The following is a 27,540-nucleotide window of genomic DNA, read 5'->3' as shown; positions in this document are numbered from 1 at the left end:
AAATCAAAAAGCTTTTTTTCTTAACTTTAAACTTTTTTTTTTGTATTTGTTTTTAACTGATATTTGAAAACATGAAAATTACATACATTAGTAGGGTAAGGTGATGTTTTGATGCATGAATATTTTGTGTAATATTTAAATCAGGTTTAGTGTATCCATCTCCAAACCAGTTTTCTTTTTTAAAGAATACTTTCTTTTAAAGATACATACTTAAATATGAATAAAAATGAAACTATAAAGCAGTCCAGTTGTGGAGGTGACAGTGAGTGGGGTTTGTTGATAAATGCAGTAACTGATCAATGAATACATGAAACTTCACCATATTAAGTCCATTTACTTCAGTGTGCGTGTAAAATTTTCCATCATCTGTATTAGAGGAAAATATTTCAATCCATTCTAACATGTGGCCAGGGTCAAGAAGCACTATTCTAAAGTTATGACAATGTGGCATATAAGGAGCTCTGTGAGGTACTACTAGCCACTGAATACTTTACACAGCATCTGACACTGAGCTAGTCAATCTGTACTACACTGTGCTAAACTGAAAAACAAGATCTGGATTAGAACACCTTTTAAAAAGCTGCAGCATCAAAAAGCCAATTTATTATTCTAAAAACTTCCTTTTGAGATTAATAGAGTTAATTTCCAGCACAATGGTCAAAAATGGTTAAATTGTGTGCCTACAAGAGCATTCATTTATTTCTCAGTGTCCTAAAAAATCTTTACTTCTATGGGATGTTAATATATGTTACCTTTAAGATAAGAGTTCTGAGGTCAAATAAGTTTGAAAAGTGCTGGTTTTCTTTATTGTAAGACATGTAAAAACTTTTAAAAATATGCACTGTGCTCACTCTCTAAAGAATGGTGATGACAGCATGCCAAAAGTTTGTCCTTCTCTTTCTAGAACCAGTTTTGTAGAATATAATTTATAAAATAGTGCTCTAGACCAATGGTTCCCAAATTCCACTTAATGAAGAGTAGAATCAGTATCATTTCGTAAATTATTAAAATAATGATTCAAAAACCAAAGCCTAGACCTAGTGGGGCAGGGGGAGGGAAAAGATCAGTATTCAAACAAACCAAACCAAAAAAACCCCAAATGATTGCTGATGCATAGTCATACTTTGAAGTAGATCAGAATATAGTAAAATAAATTTATAATATTTACAAGGACATATCAACTCCAAGTAATACAAAAGGTCATATTTAATAGTTTTTCAAGTGAAGGTATTTAATTCACGAAAGAAGAACATATAGGCAACATTTTATAAAAAATAAGTACTAAAACATAGGAGGTTTTGACATATTTAAATCTGTTAATATAATTATTGACTGCTTTGTAATCAAGGATGCACTACCTCGATTACTAATTGGAAAGTAATTTCCAATGATTCTCAAATCATTACTCATGTCTTTTAAAATATTTTTTCTAGTTGTCAATGGACCTTTATTTAATTAATTTATTTCTATGTGTTGCTGAGAATTGAACCTAGTGCCTCACACATGCTAGGCAAGTGCTCTACCACTGAGCCACACCTGTCCATCTTCTCTCACCAGAATAAATGACCCAAAGGCCATTTGTTGAACAAATCCACAGAGTGTCATCCACATGCATAGTTCCTCCAAGATAGAGCTCCTGACCTTTCCTTATATGACACTACCTCTAGTTGTCAGAATATAAATCCCCTTCTTGATTGAAAACTTTGGAAGATATATTTACTCATTCCTTGGTGCTTCCAGAACTTTGCTGAACAGTGGCTTCATCAATGATACATTTCAGTGCTTAAAAGAATAACCTACAACATTTGTACCATTTTGTTTGGTTTCTAGACTTTGACACAAATGATATTTTATTTTTCCTCACAAAAGAAGTGTGAAGTAGGCATAATCATTTCCATACAATCAAGAAGAATATCTGAGCTTTTCATGTGCTAATACAGTGAAAAATATAATTGAGGGAGATATCAAGGCTTCTACTTTCAAAGAAATGATAACCTACTGGAAAAAAATATAAATTATATACAATAAACAGCTAGAGTCAATCCAAAGATCTAATGGTAGCTACAACAAATTAGCATGGTAGGACTTTACACATATTAATAACAGCTAACACTTACTGGGCAATTTCACTGTCACTTAACTCTTGAGTTAGGTTACTACTATTAGCCCCATTTTTCATGAAGAAACTGAAACAAAGAGAACTTAAACAACTTCCAACCAAATTAGTGAACTAGAATTCAAACTCCAGGTTAGTCTAGCTCTATGGACCACTCATCACCATCACATTTACTGCTAGGAAAGACCATCTCCTCAAAGCAATGGGGACAAATGCCAAACCTTAGATGAAAAATAACTACTTCCCATAAAATTGGGATTACTGGCTATTGTGCCCAGTAGCAAAGCAATCAAGAGTTACAGGGATCCACAACAATGAATCAGCAATGCTATCTTCCCACAGCACATTACCTCTTTGATTCGTTTAACCAAAGCATTCTGATCAAAAGCAACAGCTTCTGCACACTGGTGCAGGTGATCCTGGTATCGGAGGCAGAGCTGCAACACCTGCTGAGAATCCAGTTTCTCCAATTTGGTATTTGTTGGGGAAGTCTGGCCACTCAATAGCCCTTCAACAGATGAAAAAAAAAAAAAAAAATGAAATGGAAGTTTTTGCTAATATATTCATGAATAAACTAGTGTAATAAATTCTCTGATGAACAGAGACAAATTTAATCTTGCATATTTTTATATGCTAATGACAATCATTGCAATTATCATTTATATAGCATCTATCATGTACTAACCACTTTTGCCAAATGCTTCCTGTGCATTGTCTTCCACACTCATAATTCTCTGGAAAATAAGGCACTTTTAGCCTCATTTTACAGATGAGGTAGCCAAAAAACAGGTTGAGTAACTTTCCCAAAGCCATCTAGCTAGTATGTGTTTCTCTTATAGCACCTGACTTTATCCCACAACTTCAGGTATTAGGAGTATAAATCCCTACTTGACTGAAAATGCTGGAAGATATATTTAATTTCTCACAATAATTAAAAAGGGTGTCTAACAAACTAAGAACAAAATGTGTAAGGAAACTGCTAGGAGATGCTGAAATGAAAAAATTTAACTAGTAGACCATCTGCTAACATGACCTGAACTCTAGTTCTTTGTATTTTCTTTCACCATCAGTTTAGTTACATAACTATTAACACCCACCCCCACTAATTTTAGCAGAGAGCATTATATTTTCAAAGCCTTTCATATATATAATTACCTTTCTTTTCTTTAGTAAAAGGCAAAATATTTATATGATCTGAAGAGAAACCAGAGAATTCTCTTTTCTTTAAAGTGTGCAGAACAGGGTAAAATTATTAGCATTTACAAAGAAACCAAATAAAGAGGTTAAGTAACTTGATCACAGTCATAAAGTAAAGTCTTGGCCAGAAGTTAAGCCTATAAACTTTTGGCCAAGTGCTTTCTGTCAAGGCAACAATTCTCAAAGTTTTTTGGTATCAGGACTCTTTTACATCCTCAAAAAATTACTGAAGACCCCAAAAGAGCTTTTACATATGTGGGTTTTACCTACTGCTATTCACCTGTTTAAAATTACAACTGAGAAAATACTTAAATATTAAATAATTTTAAAAATGATAAAACTATAACATGTTAACATGAATACTGTATTTTCAGGGAAATACCTGTATTTTCCAAAACAAAAAACTGGGAAGAATGGCATTGGTTTATGTTTTTTAAATGACTGCCTTAATAGAAAATAGCTGGATTATCTTACCTGCTTCTGCATTTAATTTGCTGCTATTTCATATCATAAAGCCTCTGGAAAACTCCATCGTTATTGGTATAAGAGAATAATGTCTAAGAATTATTACAAAAATAGTTTTGGCCTTAGACACTACCTAGTAGGGTCTTAAAGATCCTAGGGATCCTGCTACCATATTTTGAGAACCACTATGCTACACTATGCTCTATCTCCTACTAGAGCCAATGCTATAGCACAATGTACAGCAAAATACAGGTGACAATACAGGGTACATGCTTAGGCATGACTGGAAAAGATTCACATCAATTCTCATCATGAGGGGCACTTCCCCAGTCCTGTTCTCCAATCGTTAACATCAACCCCTCACTGTTCTGATGCTCTGGAGCTTAAACAAATGTTCCCGCACCCAACCAAAGACACTATGAGAAGCTACCCAGTTGGGTTGCCCCAGAAAATCTTTGGATATGCTGGTCCATGCTCTCATGTTTTTATGGGACCTGAGAGAACGGAGTACAAGTTTGGAACCCAATGCACTCCTCAACTTCCCTAACAGTACAATGCCAGCTCTTGGTTCCTCAGCTAATCCACTGCAGAAAACAAAAGTTATTTGAACTGATCTACCTGCAAGTAGTATCTTGTGGTGAATTCAGTATTAGTAGCAACAGATTTTTTAATTGAAATTTCTATCGAAAATTATGTACACAATCCTTTACCCAGATTTCCCCAATAGTAAGTTTGTAAAACTACAGTATAATATTACAACCAGGATACTGACATTGACAGAATCTACTAATCTTATTTAGATTTCCATTTTATTTACACTCATGTTTATGTATTCAGTTTTATATAATTTTTCCACATTTGTGTTCATGTATCCACCACCATGATTAGACAGTGAAAAGTTCCATCACCACAAAAATTTCTTGTGTTGTTTTTATAAACACACCTACCTCTCTCCCTTCTCCTTCATCTTTAAACCACTAATCTGTTCACTATTCCTAAAATTCTGTCCTTTCAAAAATGTCATATAACTGGAATATAACTGGAATAATATAATATGTAACCTTATGGGATTGAATTTTTTTACCCAGCATAATACATTAGAGATTCATTATATCAACAGTTTGTTCCTTTTTATTTCTAAGTAGTATTCCATGGTATGTAGTCTGTACCAGAGTTTAACCATCTACCCACTAAAGGACACTTGTGTTGTTTCCAGTTTGGGGTTATTACAAAGCTTCTGGAGGCACTTATGTACAGATGTTTATGTAAACATAACTTTTCATTTCTTTGGGATAAATGCCCAGGAATATAACTGCAAAGTAATATGGTAATTCCATGTGTAGTTTTATAAGAAACTATCCAACAGTTTCCCAAGTATCTGTAAAAAGGGAGATTTTTCCCAGACCAATAAAATCTAACAAAATTATCAACGGTTACCCTATCATTGACAAGGAATACAGTTCAGGAAGGCAAATGTGGGAAAGGTTTTTGCTGTCAACTGAAAAATTAAGGAAGACAGAGGAGGCACCATGAAAAGAGGAATAAATGATTTTGTGCCATCAATAGTGGGTCAGGATAATGAAAAAGTCATAAAGGAAACATTGACAAATTTAAAAATATAAAACCCAAGGCTCCTTATGACAAAAAAAGGTAAATTAAGATATCAAAAACCAAAAATGTAGGAAAAATATTTGAAAATCCAATCACAAGGGTAATCTTCCTAATAGAGAAAGCTCCTAGAAAATGGCAAAAAAAAAAAAAAAAAAAAAAAGCAAAAGAGAGATGAACGAAGGATATGTAGACATTTCACAGAAAAGGAAATATCAAAGCCTCAACCATAAGATGCATAAATTCACTCATAAGGAAAACAAAACTTCCCTGCAAGTCCATTTTTCACCTGTCAAATTTGTAAAACTCCAAAAGCATGAAAAACATTCCATAAGTGGAGTGATGAGCAAACAGGCTTTGTTGATTAGTGTGTAAGTTAGTAACACTGCTTTGGAGGGCAATGTGATGTGGATAATAAAATTATAAATGTATATAGCCTCTGATGCAGTAATTTCACTTAGAAGAATTTATGCACATATTATGACATGCTAAATGACATATAAGGTGCATATATTTACACAAGTATTCATTATAGCAGAGATAGTTAATAGCAAAAGGTCAGCAAAGACCTTGATGTCCACCAATAGAAGGCTTGTTAAATCAAGGTACACCTATAACTAATAATACGTAAACACAAAAAATAACGAGGATGCTCTCCCATGGAAAAAAATCTCCATAATACACTAACTAATAAAAAAGGGGTACAGAGACTAGCAAATGGAGTATGCTATCATCATGTAAAAATGGGAATGTGTAAGTAAATAAAACTGTTGAGATTAGTTTATGTTTAAATTTAAGAAAAAACTTTGGGATGATATATAAGAATTCGATGGACAGCAAGGAAAGAGAGGGAAACCTTCATAATACGCTTTTAACATAATTTTGTTAGCTAAATGAATGCATTACCCCTTGAAAAATTTTTAAATAAATAAATTTCTTTTAACAAAAAGTGGCTTTTTGTCTTTCCCATCTATCAGAAGGGTCTTCTCAGGCAGGTTTCCCTTTTTCCCCCACTGCAGTACTCTATTTTCTTTAAGTTAAAAACCAGTTCCATATATTCCATCCTGACCAAACCTTCTAACAGCATCTTCTCCAAGTTGATTAAAAGTGTGGTAATAAACTGAGTTAGTTGAAGATAAGGACCATGTGTTGCTTATCTTTACAACACTTGTGTCTAGCACAGCACCTGCCACATAAAAGACTTTCAAGTTAGAATAAAGGATACAGTCTTCTGCTGAAATCCTAGGAAAAAAAGAGCTAAGAAAGACTTTATGAAGGAAGGCAGCTTCCCAGGATCACTACTCTGCATGTTTCACATGCATCTGTAAGTGAGGCCTTGTCTAAGTGTTGATCTGCTCTTTCAAGGTGAATGAGGAAGGTCTTCAGTGCTTGAGCAGACTGCTGGGAGCTGTGCCACACAGAATGAGAAGAGAAGCTACAATCCCAGTCCAAGCTACCAGATGCTTGAAGCGGAGAGCCTAGCACCCAACCTTAGCTCACAAAACAAAACCCTTACTCTACTTCTTAAGGAAAAATGTATGGGAGGGCAAGAAAAGGACTTGAGAAAGTTGCCAGGTCTAAAAGGCACACTAAGTTGTTTAATTTGCCTAGCTCACTTCAAAGTCAAAGGAATTACACTTTGAGTCATTTTTCTGAATCACAACTGTACCCTCCACCTAACCATCTAAAACTGTAACTCAGGTACATAGGTCTGTTATTAGAATGTGCTTCTATTACGTGTGAATCTTGAAATATCTGCCATGAGCCCTTCTATGGATCCCAGAGGGGCAAGACAGAATAGAGAATTAAAAAAAAAAGAAGATGGGCCACTTTTCCTACCTTTGAAGCAACAAAGTCATGGCAATTCAGGCAAATTCTAGAGGCAATGAATACAACATTGTCTTACCATTAATAGAGAATGAATAACAGCATCCTACAAATTATTTTTTTTTATTTTTTTATTTTTTTAATTTGTTATTATTGTAAACAAATGGAATACATGTTGTTTCTCTGTTTGTACATGGCATAAAGGCATACCATTTGTGTAATCATAAATTTACATAAGGTAATGTTGTTTGATTCATTCTGTTATTTTTCCCCTTCCCCCCGACCCCTCCCACCCCTCTTTTCCCTCTATACAGTCCTTCCTTCCTCCATTCTTGCCCCCCTCCCTAACCCTAACTCTAACCCTAACACTAACCCCTCCCACTCCCCATTATGTATCATCATCCACTTATTAGCGATATCATTCGTCCATTGGTTTTTTGAGATTGGCTTATCTCACTTAGCATGATATTCTCCAGTTTCATCCATTTGCCTGCAAATGTCATAATTTTTTCATTCTTTATGTCTGAGTAATATTCCATTGTATATATATACCATTTTTTCTTTATCCATTCATCAATTGAAGGACATCTAGGTTGGTTCCACAATCTGGCTATTGTGAACTGAGCAGCTATGAACATTGATGTGGCTGTATCTCTGAAATATGCTGATTTTAAGTCCTTTGGGCATAGGCCAAGGAGTGGGATAGCTGGGTCAAATGGTGGTTCCATTCCAAGTTTTCTAAGGAGTCTCCACACTGCTTTCCAGAGTGACTGCACTAATTTGCAGCCCCACCAGCAATGTAAGAGTGTACCTTTCTCCCCACATCCTCGCCAACACCTGTTGTTGCTTGTATTCTTGATAATCGCCATTCTAATTGGGGTGAGATGGAATCTTAGGGTGGTTTTGATTTGCATTTCTCTTATTACTAGAGATGTTGAACATTTTTCCATATGTTTGTTGATTGCTTGTATATCTTCTTCTGTGAAGTGTCTATTCATTTCCTTAGCCCATTTGTCAATTGGATTATTTGCATTCTTGGTGTAGAGTTTTTTGAGTTCTTTATAGATTCTGGAGATTAGCGCTCTATCTGAAGTATGATTGGCAAAGATTTTCTCCCACTCTGTAGGCTCTTTCTTCGCATTGCTGATAGTTTCCTTTGCTGAGAGAAAGCTTTTTAGTTTGAATCTATCCCAGTTATTAATTCTTGTTTTTATTTCTTGTGCTATGGGAGTCCTGTTGAAGAAGTCTGGTCCTAAGCCGACATGTTGAAGCTCTGGACCTACTTTTTCTTCTATAAGATGCAAGGTCTCTGGTCTGATTCCAAGATCCTTAATCCATTTTGAGTTTAGTTTCGTGCATGTTGACAGATATGGGTTTAGTTTCATTCTGTTGCATATGGATTTCCAATTTTCCCAGCACCATTTGTTGAAGAGGTATCTTTTCTCCATTGCATATTTTTGGCCCCTTTGTCTAGTATGAGAAAATTGTATTTATTTGGGTTTGTGTCCGTGTCCTCTATTCTGTACCATTGATCCACCTTTCTATTTTGGTACCAATACCATGCCGTTTTTGGTACTATTGCTTTGTAGTAGAGTTGAAGATCTGGTATTGCGATACCCCCTGCTTCACTCTTTCTGCCAAGGATTGCTTTAGCTATTTTGGGTTTTTTATTCTTCCAGATGAATTTCATAATTGCTTGCTCTATTTCTGTAAGGTACATCATTGGAATTTTAATTGGAATTGCATTGATTCTGTATAGCACTTTTGGTAGTATGGCCATTTTGACAATATTAATTCTTCCTATCCAAGAACATGGGAGAGCTTTCCATCTTCTAAGGTTTTCTTTCTTTCTTTAATGTTCTGTAGTTCTCATTGTAGAGGTCACCTCTTTTGTGAGATTGATTCCCAAGTATTTTATTTTTTTCAAAGCTATTGTGAATGGGGTAGTTTTCCTGATTTCTCTTTCTGAAGATTCATCGCTTATGTATAAAAATACATTAGATTTATGTGCATTGATCTTATATCCCGCTACTTTACTGAATTCACTTATGAGATCTAAAAGTTTTCTGGTGGAATTTCCTGGTTCCTCTAAGTATACAATCATATCATCAGCAAATAGGGATAGTTTGAGTTCTTCTTTTCCTATTCGTATCCCTTTAATTTCTTTGGTCTGTCTAATTGCTCTGGCTAGAGTTTCAAGGACAGTGTTGAATAGAAGTGGTGAAAGAGGGCATCCCTGCCTTGTTCTAGTTTTTAGAGGGAATGCTTTCAGTTTTTCACCATTTAGAATGATATTAGCCGTGGGCTTAGCGTAGATGGCCTTTATGATGTTAAGGAATGTTCCCACTATCCCTATTTTTTCTAGTGTTTTAAGCATGAAGGGGTGCTGTATTTTATCAAATGCTTTTTCTGCATCTATCAAAATAATCATGTGATTCTTGACTTTAAGTCTGTTGATATGGTGAATGACATTTATTGATTTCCTGATGTTGAACCAACCTTGCATCCCTGGGATGAAACCCACTTGATCATGGTGCACTATCTTTTTAATATGTTTTTGTATGCGATTTGCTAAAATTTTGTTGAGAATTTTTGTGTCGATGTTCATTAAGAATATTGGTCTGAAATTTTCTTTCCTCGATGTGTCTCTGTCTGGTTTAGGTATCAGGGTAATATTGGCTTCATAGAATGAGTTTGGGAGGGTTCCCTCCTCTTCTATTTTATGGAATACTTTGAGAAGTATTGGAATGAGCTCTTCTTTAAAGGTTTTGTAGAACTTGGCTGAGAACCCATCTGGTCCTGGACTTTTCTTTGTTGGTAGGCTATTGATGACTTCTTCTATTTCATTACTTGAAATTGGTCTATTTAAATTGTGTATGTCTTCCTCGTTCAGTTTAGGCAATTCATATGTCTCTAGAAACCTGTTGATGTCTTCGAAATTTTCTATTTTGTTGGAGTATAGATTTTCAAAATAGCTTCTAATTATGTTTTGTATTTCAGTCGTGTCGTTGTGATATTTCCTTGTTCATTCCGAATTTTAGTGATTTGGGTTTTCTCTCATCTTTGTTAGTGTGGCTAAAGGTTTATCAATTTTGTTTATTTTTTCGAAGAACCAACTATTTATTTTGTCAATTTTTTGTATTGTTTCTTTTGTTTCAATTTCGTTGATTTCAGCTCTGAGTTTAACTATTTCCTGTCTTCTACTACTTTTGGTGTTGGTCTGTTCTTCTTTTTCTAGGGCTTTGAGCTGTAGTGTTAGGTCGTTTATTTGTTGAGTTTTACTTCTTTTATTAAATGCGCTCCATGAAATAAATCTTCCTCTAAGTACTGCTTTCATAGTGTCCCAAAGATTTTGATATGATGTTTCTTTGTTCTTGTTTACCTCTAAAAATTTTTTAATTTCCTTCCTAATATCTTCTGTTATCCATTCATCATATAATAGCATATTGTTTAATCTCCAGGTGTTGGAGTAACTTCTGTTTTTTACTCTTTCATTTATTTCTAACTTCAATCCATTATGATCTGATAGAATACAAGGTAGTGTCTCTATCTTCTTGTATTTGCTGACATTAGCTTTGTGGCATAATATATGGTCTATTTTAGAGAAGGATCCATGTGCTGCTGAGAAGAAAGTGTATTCGCTCTTGGTTGGATGGTATATTCTATAAATGTCTGTTAAGTCTAAATTATTGATTGTGTTATTGAGATCTATGGTTTCTTTGTTCAATTTTTGTTTGGAAGATCTGTCCAGTGTTAAAATCACCTAGTATTATTGTGTTATGGTCTATTTGGTTTCTAAAATTGAGAAGGATTTGTTTAACATACATGGATGAGCCTCTGTTTGGGGCATAGATGTTTATGATTGTTATATCTTGCTGATTTATGCTTCCCTTAAGCAGTATGAAATGTCCTTCTTTATCCCTTCTGACTGACATTGGCTTGAAGTCCACATTATCTGAAATGAGGATGGATACTCCAGCTTTTTTGCTGAGTCCATGTGCATGGTATGTTTTTCCCCATCCTTTCACCTTTAGTCTATGGGTATCTCTTTCTATGAGGTGAGTCTCTTGCAGGCAACATATTGTTGGATCTTTCTTTTTAATCCAATCTGCCAGTCTATGTCTTTTGATTGATGAATTCAGGCCATTAACATTCAGGGTTATTATTGAGATATGATTTGTATTCCCGGTCATTTGGTTCATATTTAAAATTTTATTTATTTATTTATTTTTTGACACATCTTGGTTCCTCCTTTATTTGACAGTTCCTTTAGGGTAATTCCTCCCTTTGCTGATATGCTTCTGTTTTTTATCTCTTCCTCATGAAATATTTTGCTGAGAATGTTCTGTAATGCTGGCTTTCTTTTTGTAAATTCTTTTAGCTTTTGCTTATCATGGAATGATTTTATTTCATCGTCAAATTTGAAGGTAAGTTTTGCTGGGTATAAGATTCTTGGCTGGCATCCATTTTCTTTCAGAGCTTGAAAAATGTTGTTCCAGGCCCTTCTAGCTTTTAGGGTCTGGATTGAAAAATCTGCTGATATCCATACTGGTTTCCCCCTGAATGTAATTTGGTTCTTTTCTCTCACAGCCTTTAAAATTCTGTCTTTATTTTGTATGTTAGGTATTTTCATAATAATGTGCCTTGGTGTGGGTCTGTTGTAATTTTGTGTATTTGGAGTCCTATAAGCCTCTTGGACTTGATTTTCCATTTCATTCTTCAGATTTGGGAAATTTTCTGATATTATTTCATTGAATAGATTATTCATTCCTTTGGTTTGTTTCTCTAAGCCTTCCTCAATCCCAATAATTCTCAAATTTGGCCTTTTCATGATATCCCATAGTTCTTGCAGATTCTGTTCATGATTTCTTACCATCTTCTCTGTTTGTTCAACTTTGCTTTCGAGGTTAAATATTTTGTCTTCAATATCTGAAGTTCTGTCTTCCAGGTGTTCTATCCTATTGGTTATGCTTTCTATGGAGTTCTTAATTTGGTTTATTGTTTCCTTCATTTCAAGGATTTCTGTTTGGTTTTTTTTTCAATATCTCTAACTCTTTACTGAAATGATCTTTTGCTTCCTGTATTTGCTCTTTTAACTGTCGACTGGTGCGATCATTCAATGCCTGCATTTGCTCTTTCATCTCATCATTCAATGCCTGCATTTGCTCTTTCATCTCATAGTTTGCTTCCCTAATCATTTTAATTATGTACATTCTGAACTCACTTTCTGTCATTTCTTCTGCCATGCTGTCATTGGATTTTATTGATGTAACATCTAGATTTGTTTGGGGCATTTTCTTCCCTTGTTTTCTCATATTGTTCAGGAATCAGTGGGTCATTAAGATATTGCAGATTTCCTCTATCGACTTATAATGTCCCTGAAGATTGCTAGTATATCCTCTCTTATCCTTCAGTAGCCTGAAGTCTTGGAGGAAGTTGATAATGCGGAGCTCCATGAAGAAGCTGCCTCTCTAGGGGTGGTGACCCTCAGGTGGCGTATATTCCCTGCTAGTGGGCAGAGGTGCCTCCACTTGTTGACCAATGGTCATCCAACGGGGAACTAGTCTGCGGGCTGAGGCAAGTCCTGTTTGTGCCTGTGTCTCTGGTTTTACCGTCTCTGTGGGAAAACCTCACCCGGCAGGGAAGACTCACTCAGTGGGGACGTCTTGTTGATCAGTTCCCCTCCTAGAGGTTCCCCTCAATCTACAACTACCGCCTGGGCTGGGCTGTCTTCCTCTGCAACGTTCCCAGGGGCCCGGACCTACCTCCTGGGCCTGGGAGCCTCACCCTTCGCAGGCGAGTCTCCTTAGGCTGCCTCTCCCAGAGAATCTGCCCGCAGTCCTGGAAACTTCGCTCCGCCCCTAGGCGTGTCTCTGTGCGGCTCTTCCAGCAAGAAGCCACCTAGCTCCTGGGACCCTGCTCTGCACCTAATCGCCTGGCTATGCGGCCCCACCTCTGAGCCGCCACCTGGAGCCCCGTACAATAGCTCCGATACCCAGAGACCCACCACACACCTCCTCCTCTGGACAGCGGCCGGGTTTCCGACGCAGTCACTACGAGCCCAAGCAATTCACTTCGCGTCTCCTCCTCCCGCCAACCCCCCGTAGCCCTAGACAGTCATTCCAAGTCCAAGTGACCTGCCCTGTTCCTCCTCCTCCTCCTCGGGGTAGCCCCCTGGGTGTTCAGGAGCGGTGGCTCCGAGACCAAGTGACCCACCACGCTCCTCCTCCAGGCAGGCCACCAGTGTTCAGGAGCGGTCGCTTTTAGTCCAATCAACTCACCACTCGCCTCCTCCTCTGGCAACCGCCTGTGGCTCTGATGCAGTCACTCCTAGACCAAGTGACCCGCCGCGCTCCTCCTCCAGGCAGGCCACCGGTGTTCAGGAGCGCTCGCTCTGAGTTCAAACAGCTCGCCACGCAGCTCCTCCTCTGGCAACCGCCTGTAGCTCTGATGCAGTCACTCCTAGACCAAGCGACCCGCCGCGCTTCTCCTCTTCCTCCGGGCAACCCCCCGGTGTTCAGAAGCAGTCGTCTGGGTCTAAACAGCTCACCACGCAGCTCCTCCTCAGGCAGCCGCCCGGAGCCCCAGTGGTTGCTCCGAATCCAAGCGCTGTGCTGAGCTGCCTCCTCTACGATGATCCCAGTTGTCCGTGTTTTCCGCTCCAGTGGGGGGAGGGGCATCTCACCGAGCAACTCTACTTCACAAAGTTCCCTGCGTTCCGGGGCTACCGCCCCATCCGGGACACCTCCCCAATGGGAGAGACTCACCCAGCGGCTTTGAGTTGGTCCCAAGTCTCTCACTATCTCCTCTTTTGAATCTTGCATCCTGGAGCAATGTGAAATGCAGCCGCCCCCTAGTCCGCCATCTTGAAACTCACAAATTATTTTTGAATAGTTTTGTAATTATTTATAATAGGGATTTTTCTTTTTTATTGTGAAAATTCTCAAACTGTAGAAAAATAGGGCAAAGAAGTAGACCTAAATACTCACCATCTAAACTGAACTAATGTTTTGTCATATCCATATCTCACTATATAAATTTTTTTCTTTTGCTGAGTCATTAATAATTATATAGAGACATCATACACTTCACTCCTAATACTCCACAAGAAAGACATTTGTGCACACATTTTTGGTTGTTTTTCATGTTAAATGAAAGAAGTTTCTAAATTATGTCTTTCTTACTGTTTGGAACAGGGCAACCATTAGTTTTAGTTTTCTAATTCTTCTTTAGCTTAATATAGTGAAGCACACAAAGTAGATGTTCACTGAGTTAAAAACATTGATCTAAACATTCTATATGTTAAATTTTGGAGATATTTAACTGGAGATATTTCCTAAAACCATGTTGAAACTACTCTGTTTATACATGGGTGAAGAGTGGACCCCAGGGAATGCGTGAGGACCTAGACTTGGTATCTACAGAGCCAGCAAACTGCCATCTGTACCTACCTCTTTGTGTAAAGTATTGAGTGGAAAAATCATTAGGGTTCAAAATTTGGAAAACATTTTGCTGAGTAATCCTTTTCATTCTGAAACGTTAGGTGCGTGTGTGTGGGGGGGAAACCAGTTTTTCTAAAGCATAGTACAGAGCCATATGGGTATTAACTTGGGCTATTATCAAACTGAGTTCCTCAACCCCGACGGACTTGGTTACTTCTAGAAATTAGTATTAAGAGTGTTGGGGCCTATGTTTTGGAAACAGTATAATGAGCTCCATTTCCTACTACACAATCCCGAAATTTCAATCTATGTATCTTTGACAAGATATTGTGAAGTTAAAAATTAAGCAACATATTATATAAAAAGAAACCACTCTGTATGGGATGAATGTTTGTCCCCTCCTTCCACCCCAATTCCTATGTTGAATCCTAACCCCAATGTGATAGTCTCAGGAGTTGTGGCCTTTGGGAGGTAATGAGGTCATAAGGGTAGAGCCCTTACAGATGGGCTTAATGTCCTTATAAAAACAGACACGAACTGAGCATAGTGGGATACTCCTTTAATTCCTGTTACTCCGGAGACTGAGGCAGGAGGATCACAAGTTCAAGGCCAGCCTGGCCAAACATCGCTAGATGCTATCTCAAGATAAAAAAGAGAACACGCTTGGGTTCAATCCCCAGTACCACAAATGAAGGGACAAGAAACTTGTGCTCACTCTCACTGTCTTTGCTTTTATGAGGACACAGCAAGAAGATGGACATTAGCAAACCAAGAAGCAGTACCTCCACCCAAAACCAAATTTGCTGGCACCTTGATCTTATACTTCCCAGCTATAAGAACTGTGAGAAATAAATGTTTGTTGTTCAAGCCACTCAATTCATGGCATTCTGTTATACCAGCTTCAAATAATACCTCAAAACTAAGAGATTTTTTACTGACAGTCACGATATATTTCAAAGATAAAAGCACTTAAGTTCTGTGTATTCTTTACTTACTACTCTATTTCTCAAAGGTACTTCCTACTCCTTTCCTAAAAGAAAAGTCCACAGACACAGATATGTGTTAGTGATCAATTCCTTTAGGATATTTAGAAAAAGGGCACACTCCATGGCTGGTTTCCTTAGGAAATTTAATCCCCATTCAGTCATCTTAGAGCAGTGCCAATCTCACCCAAGAGAAGCCACTTAGAGTGGCTAACAACGGAACAGAGGCTGTGTAGCTCAGTGGTAGAGGCACATGCTTTGTAGGTGCGAGGCCCTGAGCTCAATCCCCAGCACCAGGAAAATTTTAAAGAGAATGGCTATGGACCTTGCTTTGTTGGTTAAACTCTGGCAGAACAGACTACAAATGTAAAATAGGCCCAACCTGACATGCCAACACATCACAATGTTTGATAAATGTGATGTGTTCGATAAACATATCTTCCGGGATCTTCCTCCCATCAACTTCCAAAAACTAGAAAAGAAACTTTTTAGATTTGAAAGCACAGACTGCCATTTACAACCAGTGTGATGCCATTTAACTTCCCTGAACTCAAACCCGTAGAGAAATGCAAAATGAAATTGCAGTGAGGTAACAATCATTAAGATGACTATTACTGAAAGGACAGAAAATTAAAAATATTAGCAAGGAAATGGAGAAATTAGAGTCCTTGCACATTTCTGAAGAGAATGTAAGATGCCTGCTATAAAAAAAAATTATAAAAATATTTATAAATTAAATATAAAGAGGATTCTGTGAAGATGACAGTACAAATCGCACAGAATCTGTATTCCCAACTAGAAGATTACTGCAGAGGAACAATATGATGGAACGATCCTGGAATTCTAGAGGATTTTTTTCCCCCCACATTTTTTAATTGGTGCATTAGCTGTATGTACTGATTAGCTTTGTTATGCACAAAATACACAATGTAACACTATAATCTGGCTAATATTTCCCAGCCCTTTCCCTTTCTCCACCCACCTCTTCCCTTGATCCCTTACCTCTACTGATCTCCCTGATTTTCATGAGATCTGCCCCCATCTTTCTCTTCCTTTTCCTCTCTAGCTTCCCCATGAGTGAAAACATATGACCCTTAACTTTAATATATTTTGCTGAACATATTCGTCTCTAGTTCCATTCATTTTTCTACAAATGACATAATTTTATTTTTATGACTCAATAAAACTCCATTGTGTATACATACCACATTTTCTTTATCCATTCATCCATTGATGGACACCTAGGGCTGGTTCCATAGTTTGGTTGATATGAATTGTGCTGCTATAAACATGGGTATGCATGTATCACTGTAGTACGATGACTTTAATTCTTTAGGATAAATACTGAGGAGTGGTATAGCTGAGTCATAGGGTAGTTCCACGTCTGGTCTTCTGAGGAATCTCCATGCTGATTTCCATAATGGTTATACAAATTTATAAAACAACCAATACTGTAAAAGTATTCTTTTTTCTTCACATCCTCTTCCACATTTATTATTTCTATTCTTGATGACTGACATTCTGACTGGTGTGAGATAAAACCTCAGTATAGTTTTTACTTGTATTTCCCTAATTGCTAATTATGTTGAACACTTTTCAAATATTTGTTGGCCATTTGTATCTCTTCCTTCAAGAAGTTTTTAATTAGTTTGCCCATTTATGAACTGAGCAATTTGATTTTTTGGTGTAAAGTTTTTTTATTTATATATTCTAGATATTAATCCTATCAGAAGCAAATATTTTCTCCCATTCTGTAGAGTCTTTCTTCACATTCCCAACTGTTTCTTTTGCTGTGCAGAAGCTTTTTAATTTGATGCTATGCCATTTATTAACTCTTGGCATTATTTCCTGGGCTTTAGGGGTCCTATTGAGAAAGTTGTTCCCTGTGCCTAAGTGCTAGAGTGTTGACCCTATATTTTCTTCTAGTAGTTGCAGTTTCTGGTCTAATTCGTAGGCCTTTGAGTTGATTTTTGCGTAGGGTGAGAGACAAGGGTCTAGTTTTATTCCTGTATATGTGGATAAGCAGTTGTCCTAGCACCATTTGTTAAAAAAGGCTGTCTTTTCTCCAAAATGTTTTTGGCAACTTTGTCAAGGAACAGATGACTGCAGAAGTGTGGGTTTGTCTTTGTATCTTCTATTCTGTACCACTGATCTAAGTGTCTGTTTTTATGCTAGTATCTTGCCGTTTTTGTTACTACAGCTCTATAGTATAATTTGAAGTCAGGTATTGTGATGCCTCCAGCATTGCTTTTTTGGTTTAAAATTGCTTTGGCCTATTCTGGGTATCTTATGCTTCCAAACAAATTTTAGAACTGATTTTTCTAGTTCTGTGAAGAATGTCATTGGTATTTTGATGGGCATTGCATTGAATCTGTACATGGCTTTTGGTAATATGGTTGTTTGGGTTTTTTGTTTGTTTGTTTGTTTGTTTTTTTGGCAGGAGGAGAGGAGGGTATTGGGGATTGAACTCAGGGGCACTTAACTAAGCCATATCCTCAGCCCTTTTTTAAAATTTGTTTAGAGATAGGGTCTCACTGAGTTGCTTAGGGCCTCGTTAAGTTGCTGAGGCTGGCTTTGAACTAGCGATTCTCCTGCCTCAACCTCCCCCAGCTGCTGGGATTATAGGCGTATGCCATCACACCTGGCAAGTATGTTCATTTTAACAATATTAATTCTGCCTACCCATGAACATGTGAGGGCCTTTCATCTTCTGAGGTCTTTTTAAATTTCTTTCTTCAGTGTTCTTTAGTTTTCATTGTAGGGGTCTTTCACTCCTTGGTTAGATTTACTCCTAGGTATTTTATTTTTTGAAGCTATTGGGAATGGAAGTGATTTTCCTGATTTCTTTCTCAGCAGATTTGTTGTTGGCATATAGGAAAGTCATTGATTTTGTATGTTGATTTTTTAAAGTGCTATGTGTCAAATTTGTTTATTAGCTCTGGCAGTCTTTGGTGAAATTCTCTGGATCCTTTAGGTATAGGATCATATCATCTGCCAACAGTGAAAATTTGAATTCTTCCTGTCCTATTTTTATTCCTTTTCTTGCTTAGTTGTTCTGGGTAGAACTTCTAGCACTATATTAACAGGAGTGGTTAGAGTGTACATCCTTTTCTTGTCCCAGATTTTAAAGGAAATGCTTTCAGTTTTTTCTCATTTACTATGAAGTTTGCTTCGGGTTTTTCACTTATAGCTATTATGATGTTGAGATAGTTTCCTTCTCTCCCCAGTTGCTTCTGTATTTTTCTAATGAATGCATGCTGGATTTTGTCAAAGGCCTTCTCTGTGTCTATTAAGTGATTTATGTCCTGAATCCTATTTATGTGATAAATTATTTATTGATTTGCACTTACTAAACCATCCTTGCATCTCTGGAATAAAATCAACTTGGTTGTTATTGAACATGATTTGCAAATATTTTAATAAGTATTTTTGCACCTAAGTTGATCAGGGATATTAGTCTATAGTTTTCTTTCCTTCATGTGTCCTTATCTGGTTTTGGTATGAATGTGATACTGGCTTAATAGAAAGAATTTGGAAGTGTTTCATCCCTTTCAATTTCATGGACTAATCTGAGGAGTACTGGCATTAGTTCTTTAAAGGTTTGGTAGAATTCAGCTGAGAATCCCTCTGGTCCTGGGCTTTTCTTTGTTGGAAGGCTTTTTATTACTGCTTTTTATGGTTTGGATGGTAGGTGTCCCCCAGAAGCTCACATGCGAGTCAGTGCAAGAAAGTTCAGAGGAGAAATAATTGGGTTTTAAGAGTCTTAACACAGTCAGTGATTTAATCCTGATAGGGATTAATTGAGTGGTAACTGAAGTGGTAGGGTGTGAATGGAGGGGGTGGAAACTGGCATGTAGCTTTGGGTATTTATTTGTATCTGGTGGGTGGAATCTTTCTCTGCTTTCTGATCAACATGTAAGTTACTTCCCTCCACCATACTCATCCACTATGATGTTCAGCCTCACCTCAAGCCCAAGGAATGGAGTTGGCCTTCTATGAACTAAGACCTCTGAAACCATGAGCCCTCAAATAAATCTTTCCTCCTAAAACTGTTCTGGTCAGACTCTTTATAGTCATAGCAGTGAAAAAGCTGACTAAAACACTTCTTATAATACAGCACCCCTTCATGTTCAAAACACTAGAAAAAATAGGGATAGTGGGAACGTTCCTTAACATTGTAAAGGCCATCTACGCTAAGCCCATGGCTAATATCATTCTACTTTTATTTATTTATTTTTTTTATGTGGTGCTGAGGAATGAACCCAGGGCCCCACACATGGTAGAGGAGCATGCTACCACTGAGCCACAACGCCAGCCCCTAATATCATTCTAAATGGTGAAAAACTGAAAGCATTCCCCCTAAAATCTGGAACAAGGCAGGGATACCCTCTTTCACCACTTCTATTCAATATTGTCCTTGAAACTCTAGCCAGAGCAATTAGACAGACCAAAGAAATTAAAGGGATATGAATAGGAAAAGAAGAACTCAAACTATCCCTATTTGCTGATGATATGATTGTATGAGGAACCAGGAAATTCCACCAGAAAACTCTTAGAACTCATAAGTGAATTTAGTAAAGTAGCGGAATATAAGATCAATGCTCATAAATCTAATGTATTTTTATACATAAGTGATGAATCTTCAGAAAGAGAAGTTAGGAAAACTACCCCATTCACAATAGCCTCGAAAAAAATAAAATACTTGGGAATCAATCTCACAAAAGAGGTGAAAGACCTCTATAATGAGAACTACAGAACACTAAAGAAAGAAATTAAAGAAAACCTTAGAAGATGGAAAGATCTCCCATGTTCCTGGATAGGCAGAATTAATATTGTCAAAATGGCCATACTACCAAAAGTGCTATACAGATTCTATGCAATTCCAATTAAAATCCCAATGACGTACCTTACAGAAATAGAACAAGCAATCATGAAATTCATCTGGAAGAATAAGAAACCCAAAATAGCTAAAGCAATCCTTCGCAGGAAAAATGAAGCAGGGGGTATTGCAATACCAGAACTTCAACTATACTACAAAGCAATAGTAACAAAAACGGCACGGTATTGGTACCAAAATAGACAGGTAGATCAATGGTACAGAATAGAGGACATGGACACAAACCCAAATAAATATAATTTTCTCATACTAGACAAAGGTGCCAAAAATATGCAATGGAGAAAAGATAGCCTCTTCAACAAATGGTGCTGGGAAAATTGGAAATCCATATGCAACAGAATGAAACTAAACCCATATCTCTCACCGTGCACGAAACTAAACTCAAAATGGATTAAGGATCTTGGAATCAGACCAGAGACCTTGCATCTTATAGAAGAAAAAGTAGGTCCAGAGCTTCAACATGTCGGCTTAGGACCAGACTTCCTCAACAGGACTCCCATAGCACAAGAAATAAAAGCAAGAATTAATAACTGGGATAGATTCAAACTAAAAAGCTTTCTCTCAGCAAAGGAAACTATCAGCAATGCGAAGAAAGAGCCTACAGAGTGGGAGAAAATCTTTGCCAATCATACTTCAGATAGAGCACTAATTTCCAGAATATATAAAGAACTCAAAAAACTCAACACCAAGACTACAAATAACCCAATTGACAAATGGGCTAAGGAAATGAATAGACACTTCACAGAAGAAGACCTACAAGCAATCAACAAACATATGGAAAAATGTTCAACATCTCTAGTAATAAGAGAAATGCAAATCAAAACCACCCTAAGATTCCATCTCACCCCAATTAGAATGGCGATTATCAAGAATACAAGCAACAACAGGTGTTGGTAAGGATGTGGGGGAAAAGGTACACTCATACATTGCTGGTGGGGTTGCAAATTAGTGCAGCCACTCTGGAAAGCAGTATGGAGATTCCTTAGAAAACTTGGAATGGAAACACCATTTGACCCAGCTATCCCACTCCTTGGCCTATACCCAAAGGACTTACAATCAGCATACTACAGAGATACAGCCACATCAATGTTCACTGCTGCTCAATTCACCATAAGCCAGATTGTGGAACCAACCTAGATGCCCTTCAGTTGATGAATGGATAAAGAAACTGTGGCATATATATATATAATGGAATATTACTCAGCCATAAAGAATGATAAAATTATGGCATCTGCAGGCAAATGGATGAAACTGGAGAATATTATGCTAAATGAGATAAGCCAATCTCAAAAAAACAAAGGAAGAATGATCTCGCTGATAAGTGGATGATGATACGTAATGGGGCGTGGGAGGGGTTAGTTTTAGGGTTAGAGTTAGGGTTAGGGAGTGGGGGCAAGAATGGGGGAAGGAAGGACTGTATAGAGGGAAAGGAGGGATGGGAGGGGTGGGGGGAAGGGCAAAAATAACAGAATGAATCAACCAACATTACCCTATGTAAATTTATGATTACAAAAATGGTATGCCTTTACTCTATGTACAAACAGAGAAACAACATGATTTTTTAAAAAAAAAAAAACACTGCTTATATCTCACTGATCGTTATTTTTCTGTTAAGGTTTTCTATGTCCTCTTGATTCTGTTTTGGCAGATCAGATTTATCTAGAAATTTATCCATTCCTTCTAGGTTTTCAAATTTATCGGATATAAATTTTCAAAATATCCCTTAATAATGTTACACTGGATTTCTAGGTGGCGAGTTCTCCTTTTTCATCACTAATTTTCTTATTAATCTGGATCTTTTTCTTTCGGTTAGTTTGGCTAAGGGCTTATCAATCTTGTTTATCTTTTCAAAGAACCAACTCTTTGTGTCACTGATCCTTTGTATTTTTTTTAATTCTCATTTCCATTGATTTTAGCTCTGATCTTAATAATTTCCTTCTACTGGTTTTGGAATTGGTTTGGTCTGCTTTTCCTAGGGCTTTAAGATTCATCATTAGGTTATTTGGGATCTTTCAGATTTTCTTATGTAGGCATTCATAGCTATAAACTTTTCTCTTAGAACTGCCTTTTATAGTGTCCCAGAGGTTCTGAATGCTTTATCGTTATTCTCATTTGAGTGTAAGAATTGTAATTTCTCCCTTGATTTCTTCTATCACCCATCATTCAGAAGTATATTGTTCAATCTCCACATTATATCATTTTTTAGTGTTTTGTAGGGGGCTGGAGATATAGCTCAGTTGGTAGAGTGCCTGCCTCGCAAGCATAAGGCCCTGGGTTCAATCCCCAGCACCAAAAAAAAAAAAGAGTAGCAGGGTTTTGTTATGTTGATTTCTGATTTCATAAAATCATGATCTGGTAAGATACAGAGAATTACTTTCTTTTTTTTTTTTTTTGTATTTGCTAAGAGTTGCTTTGTGGCCTAAAATGTGGTCTCTTCTGGAGACTAATCCATGAACTGCTGAAAAGAAAGTGTATCCACCTGTTGTTGGATGAAATATTCTATAAATGTCTACTAAGTCCATTTGACTTATATTTTCAGTTCCAAAAAGTCTTTACTGAGTTCATGTCTAGGTGACCTATCTAATGGTGAGAGATGTGTTGAAATCACCCAGTATTATGTACTAGGGTCTTCAATTTGAGTACTGCCTCTTATGTAATTAGCTGCACACACAGTTAGGGCATAAATATCTATTATTGTTATATCTTCTTGTTGGATTGGTCCCTTTACCATATGAAATGACCTTCTTTGTCTCTTCTGATTAATTTTGGTTTGAAGTCTGCTTTGTTGGATATGAGAATAGCTACTCCTGCTTGTTTTGGGGTTCCATTTGCATTATATATCAATTTCTATCCTTTCATTTTCAGCCTGTGACTGTTTGAGGCACATCACTTGCAAAGAACATATAGTTGGGTCTTGTTTTTTAATCTATTCTGCCAGTCCATGTCTTTTCATTGAAGAGTTGAGACCATTTACATTCAATGTTATTACTAATAGATGTTTGTTAATTTCTGCCATTTTGATTTATTTATAATGTTTAATTTGGTCCTGTTTCTCATTTGCTTACTTTTATACTTCAAAAGAGCTTTGTTCATTTGTGAACTCTGGGGTTTGTTTTTTACTTCCTCTGTGTGGAATATTTTGTTAAATAAGTTCTGAAGTTCCAGTTTGGTTGTCATGAATTTTTTTTAAATTGCAGATGGACACAGTACCTTTATTTATTTGTTTGTTTGTTTATTCATTTATTTTTATGTGGTGCTAAGAATTGAACCCACTGCTTCACACATGCTAGGGGCTCTACCACTAAGCTGTAACTCCAGTCCCATAAATTCTTTTAGTTTCTGCTTATCTTGGAAGATTTTCATTTGGTCTTTGATTTTTGAATGATAGCTTTGCTGGAAATAGCAGTCTTGGTTAATAGTTATTTTCTTATTTTCTTTCAGGACTTGGAATACATCTGGAATTCTAGAATCTTGCAATAGAACTGCAATTTCTAGAGGAAGGCTTGTACAGCCCTTGTGGTTAATTTCAGTCAAATTCAGTTTTTAGCATAGTAGTAGCTACCCATTCAAAATCTTCCAGCCCCATACAGGAAGTTATGCAAGTATTCCTGTAGCAGCTTGAATACAGCCTGCTTGAATCAGGGTGGGCAAAAAGGATCCTGTCCTGCATATATCAGGATTCTGTTTTCAGCTCCCTAATGACTGTTTCAAATCACGAAGATGCAAAGAGTTAACAACCTTGCAAAGTAGTCAGGCAATATGCCCTGAGTGGTTGGGCCTGCAGAGGTCCTGGTAAGTCAGGTGGCCACACCTACTCATCCACAATCCTCTGAAGAACTTAAGCAATCCACCATGAGTGGCTTGGTCTGTCTGCCAAAGCCCCTACGAAACAGATGGGTAGACTTTCCCACTTCCCTCCGCCCTCACAACAACTGGGCAGCCAACCCTGAACAGATGGTCTCAAGTCCCAAAGAAGACACCTGGCTAGCCCTCAGTAATATCAGGCACACCTCTTGGGTCCATAATATAGCATTCCCAGGCACTGACAAGCCCCTTGCCCCACCAGGCAACCACATCACATATATTGGGCCACAAAGTAAGTCTCAATAGATTTTAAAAGATATCATATAAAATATCTTCTCCTACTACAATGAGATGGAGTTATAAATCAAAGACAGAAAGAAAACTGGAAAATTCACAAATTTGTGGAAATTAAACACCACACTCTTTTTTGTTGTATTGTTCTATTTATTTATAGATGACCACAGAATGCATGTCAATTCATTGTATACAAATGGAGTACAACTTTTCATTTCTCTGGTTGTACATGATGTAGAGTCATAACATTCATGCAACCATACATGTACACAGGATAATGATGTCCATCTCATTCCACCATCTTTCCCACCCCTAAACACAACACTCTTAAAAAACTAATGCATCCAAGAAGAAATGAGAACAGAAATTTTAAAATACCTAGAGATAAATGAAAATGAAAACACAACATACCAAAACATATAGGATATAGTGAACAGAGCTAAGGAAGAACTTTGCGAGTATAAATGTTCACATTAAAAAAGATAATCTCAAATCAGCAACTGAACTTTACAACTTAAGGAATTAGAAACAGAAGAATGAATTAAACCCAAAGCTAGCAGAAGGATGGAAGGATGGAAAGTTTAAAGTATAAACAAAATAAGAAATGGGAAAAAAGAGAAAAATCATCAAAACTCAAAGCTGATTCTTAATGAGGAAGAAAATTAACAAAGTTTCGCTAGAGAAAGTAGGAAAAAGGAGGGAGAAACTTCAATTACTAAAATCATTCTCTTTTGGATGGCAGCTAGGGATCAAATGCAGGGTCTTAAACATGCTGGGCAAGCACCCTACCACTGAGTTACACGATACACCAACTCTCAAATTACGAAAATCAGATGGGAAACATTACCACCAATTCTTTGGAAATAAAAAGGACTCTATAGAATACTCTGAATAACTGTATAGAAATAAATTGGATAAGCTAGATGAAATTAACAAATTTCCTAGAAACACAGAGCCTACCAAGACTAAACTAAAAAGAAACAAAATCTGAGCAGATCAGTAACTAGTAAAGAGAATGAATGACTAATCAAAAATCTCCCAACAAAGAAAAGCCCTGGACACGACTGTTTAACAGTGAATTCTATCAATCATTTTAAAAATAACCTCAACCCTTCTCAAACTTCTCTAAAAAACTGAAAGAGGGAATACTCCCTACCTCTCTTATGAGGACAGTATTACACTGATATCAAACCAAGACAAAGACACTATAAGAAAACTACAGACTGATATACCTATAAACACTGATGTAAAAATCCTCAACAAAACAGTAGCAAATCAAATTTAGAAGCATGATAAAAGGATTACATATCATGACCTTCTTTGAATGAAAATCAATCAATGTAATACACCACATTAAAAGACTGAAGGGAAGGAAAGAAAAAAAACCTCAAGATCATCTCAATTCATGCGGAGAAAGTATTTTACAAAATTCAATATTCTTTCTTGATTAAAAAAAACTCAACAAACTATAAATGAAGGAAATTACTTCAGCATAATAAAAGCCATAGATGAGAAATTACAGAAAACATCATATTCAATGATAAAAACTAGGGTTGGAGATATAGCTCAGTGGTACAGTGTTTGCCTAGCATATGAAAGGTACTGAAAAGAAAAAGTAAAAACTTTAAAAACTAAAATTGTTTCCTCTAAGATTAGTAATAAAGCAAGAATGCCTACTTTTACCACTTCTATTCAACAAAGTACTTAATTGTTCTAACTAAGCAAGAAAAGAATTGAAAGGCATCCAAATTGGAGAACATATGTTACATATTATATATGTTGTATATAACATAAATAATTTGTTCACAGATGATCTTATATATAGAAAACTTAATGATTCTAAAAAATACTGTTAGAACTGATAAATGAATTCAGCAAAGTAGGAGGATACAAAGCTGACACTTTAAAAATCATCTGCATTTCTTTTTTAAATATTTTTTTAGTTATAGATAAAGACACAATATCTTTATTTTATTTACTTATTTTTATATGATGCTGAGGATCAAAGCCAGTGCCTCACAGGTGCTAGGCAAGCAGTCTGCCATTAAGCTACAACTCCAGCCCATCAGTTACATTTCTACACACTATTAACAAACAATCCAAAACAGATATTATGAAAACTCCATTTACTCCCAGCAACTTGGGAGGCTAAGGGAGGAGGATCTCAAGTTCGAGGTCAGCCTTGGCAACATAATGAGACCCTATTTCAAAATTAAAAAAAAAAAAAAAAGAAAGAAAGAAAAAAAAAAAAGCTGGTGAAGGAGGGAAGGAAGGAAGGAAGGAAAATTTATAGTCACATCATAAAGAACAGAATACTTAGAAATTAACCAAAGAATTAAAAGATGTATAAAATGAAACTATAAAACACTGCCTAAAGAAATTAAAGTTGAAAGTAACCAATGGAGACATATTCCATATTCACAGACTGGAAGATTTAATATTAAGATGTCAATACTACCCAAACTGATCTCAAGCTTCAAGGCAATTACTATTAAAATCCCAATGACATTTTTTTTTTTTTTGCACAAATAAAGAAACCCAACCTAAAATTCACATGAATCTCAAGAGACCCTGAATAACCAAATCAATACTCAAATAATATGAACAAAGCTGGAGGATTCTCACTTTCTGATTTTGGGACTTACTACAAGGTGCAGTAATAAAAACAGTGTGGCACCGGCATTAAGACAGACATAAATACCAGTGGATTTTAGAGCCTTGAGATAAATCCTTGAACATATGATCAAATGATTTTTGATTAAGAGTGCTAAGACCATTCAACTGGGAAAGAAAAAAGTCTGTTCAACAAATCATGCTAAGAAAATTGAATATGCACATGCAAAAGAATGAAACTGGACCTATACCTAACACCATATATAAAAAGTAATTTATAGGGGCTGGGTTGTG

At 36.7% G+C, this 27,540-nt stretch overlaps 1 protein-coding gene across 2 annotated transcripts in view; it reads right to left on the bottom strand.

Annotated features, from left to right (window-relative positions):
- Window positions 1-27,540, bottom strand: part of Borcs5 (BLOC-1 related complex subunit 5) — a 106,565-nt gene that overhangs the window by 26,706 nt on the left and 52,319 nt on the right. For both annotated transcript variants that reach the window (XM_047548732.1, XM_047548731.1), the window contains exon 3: window positions 2,467-2,624. In XM_047548732.1, coding sequence (XP_047404688.1) covers window positions 2,467-2,624 — 158 coding nt within the window. The remainder of the gene's footprint in view (window positions 1-2,466; window positions 2,625-27,540) is intronic.

Source organism: Sciurus carolinensis, chromosome 4, assembly GCF_902686445.1.
Source record: "Sciurus carolinensis chromosome 4, mSciCar1.2, whole genome shotgun sequence".
Lineage (NCBI taxonomy): Eukaryota > Metazoa > Chordata > Mammalia > Rodentia > Sciuridae > Sciurus > Sciurus carolinensis.
This window is presented reverse-complemented; position numbering and strand designations above follow the sequence as displayed.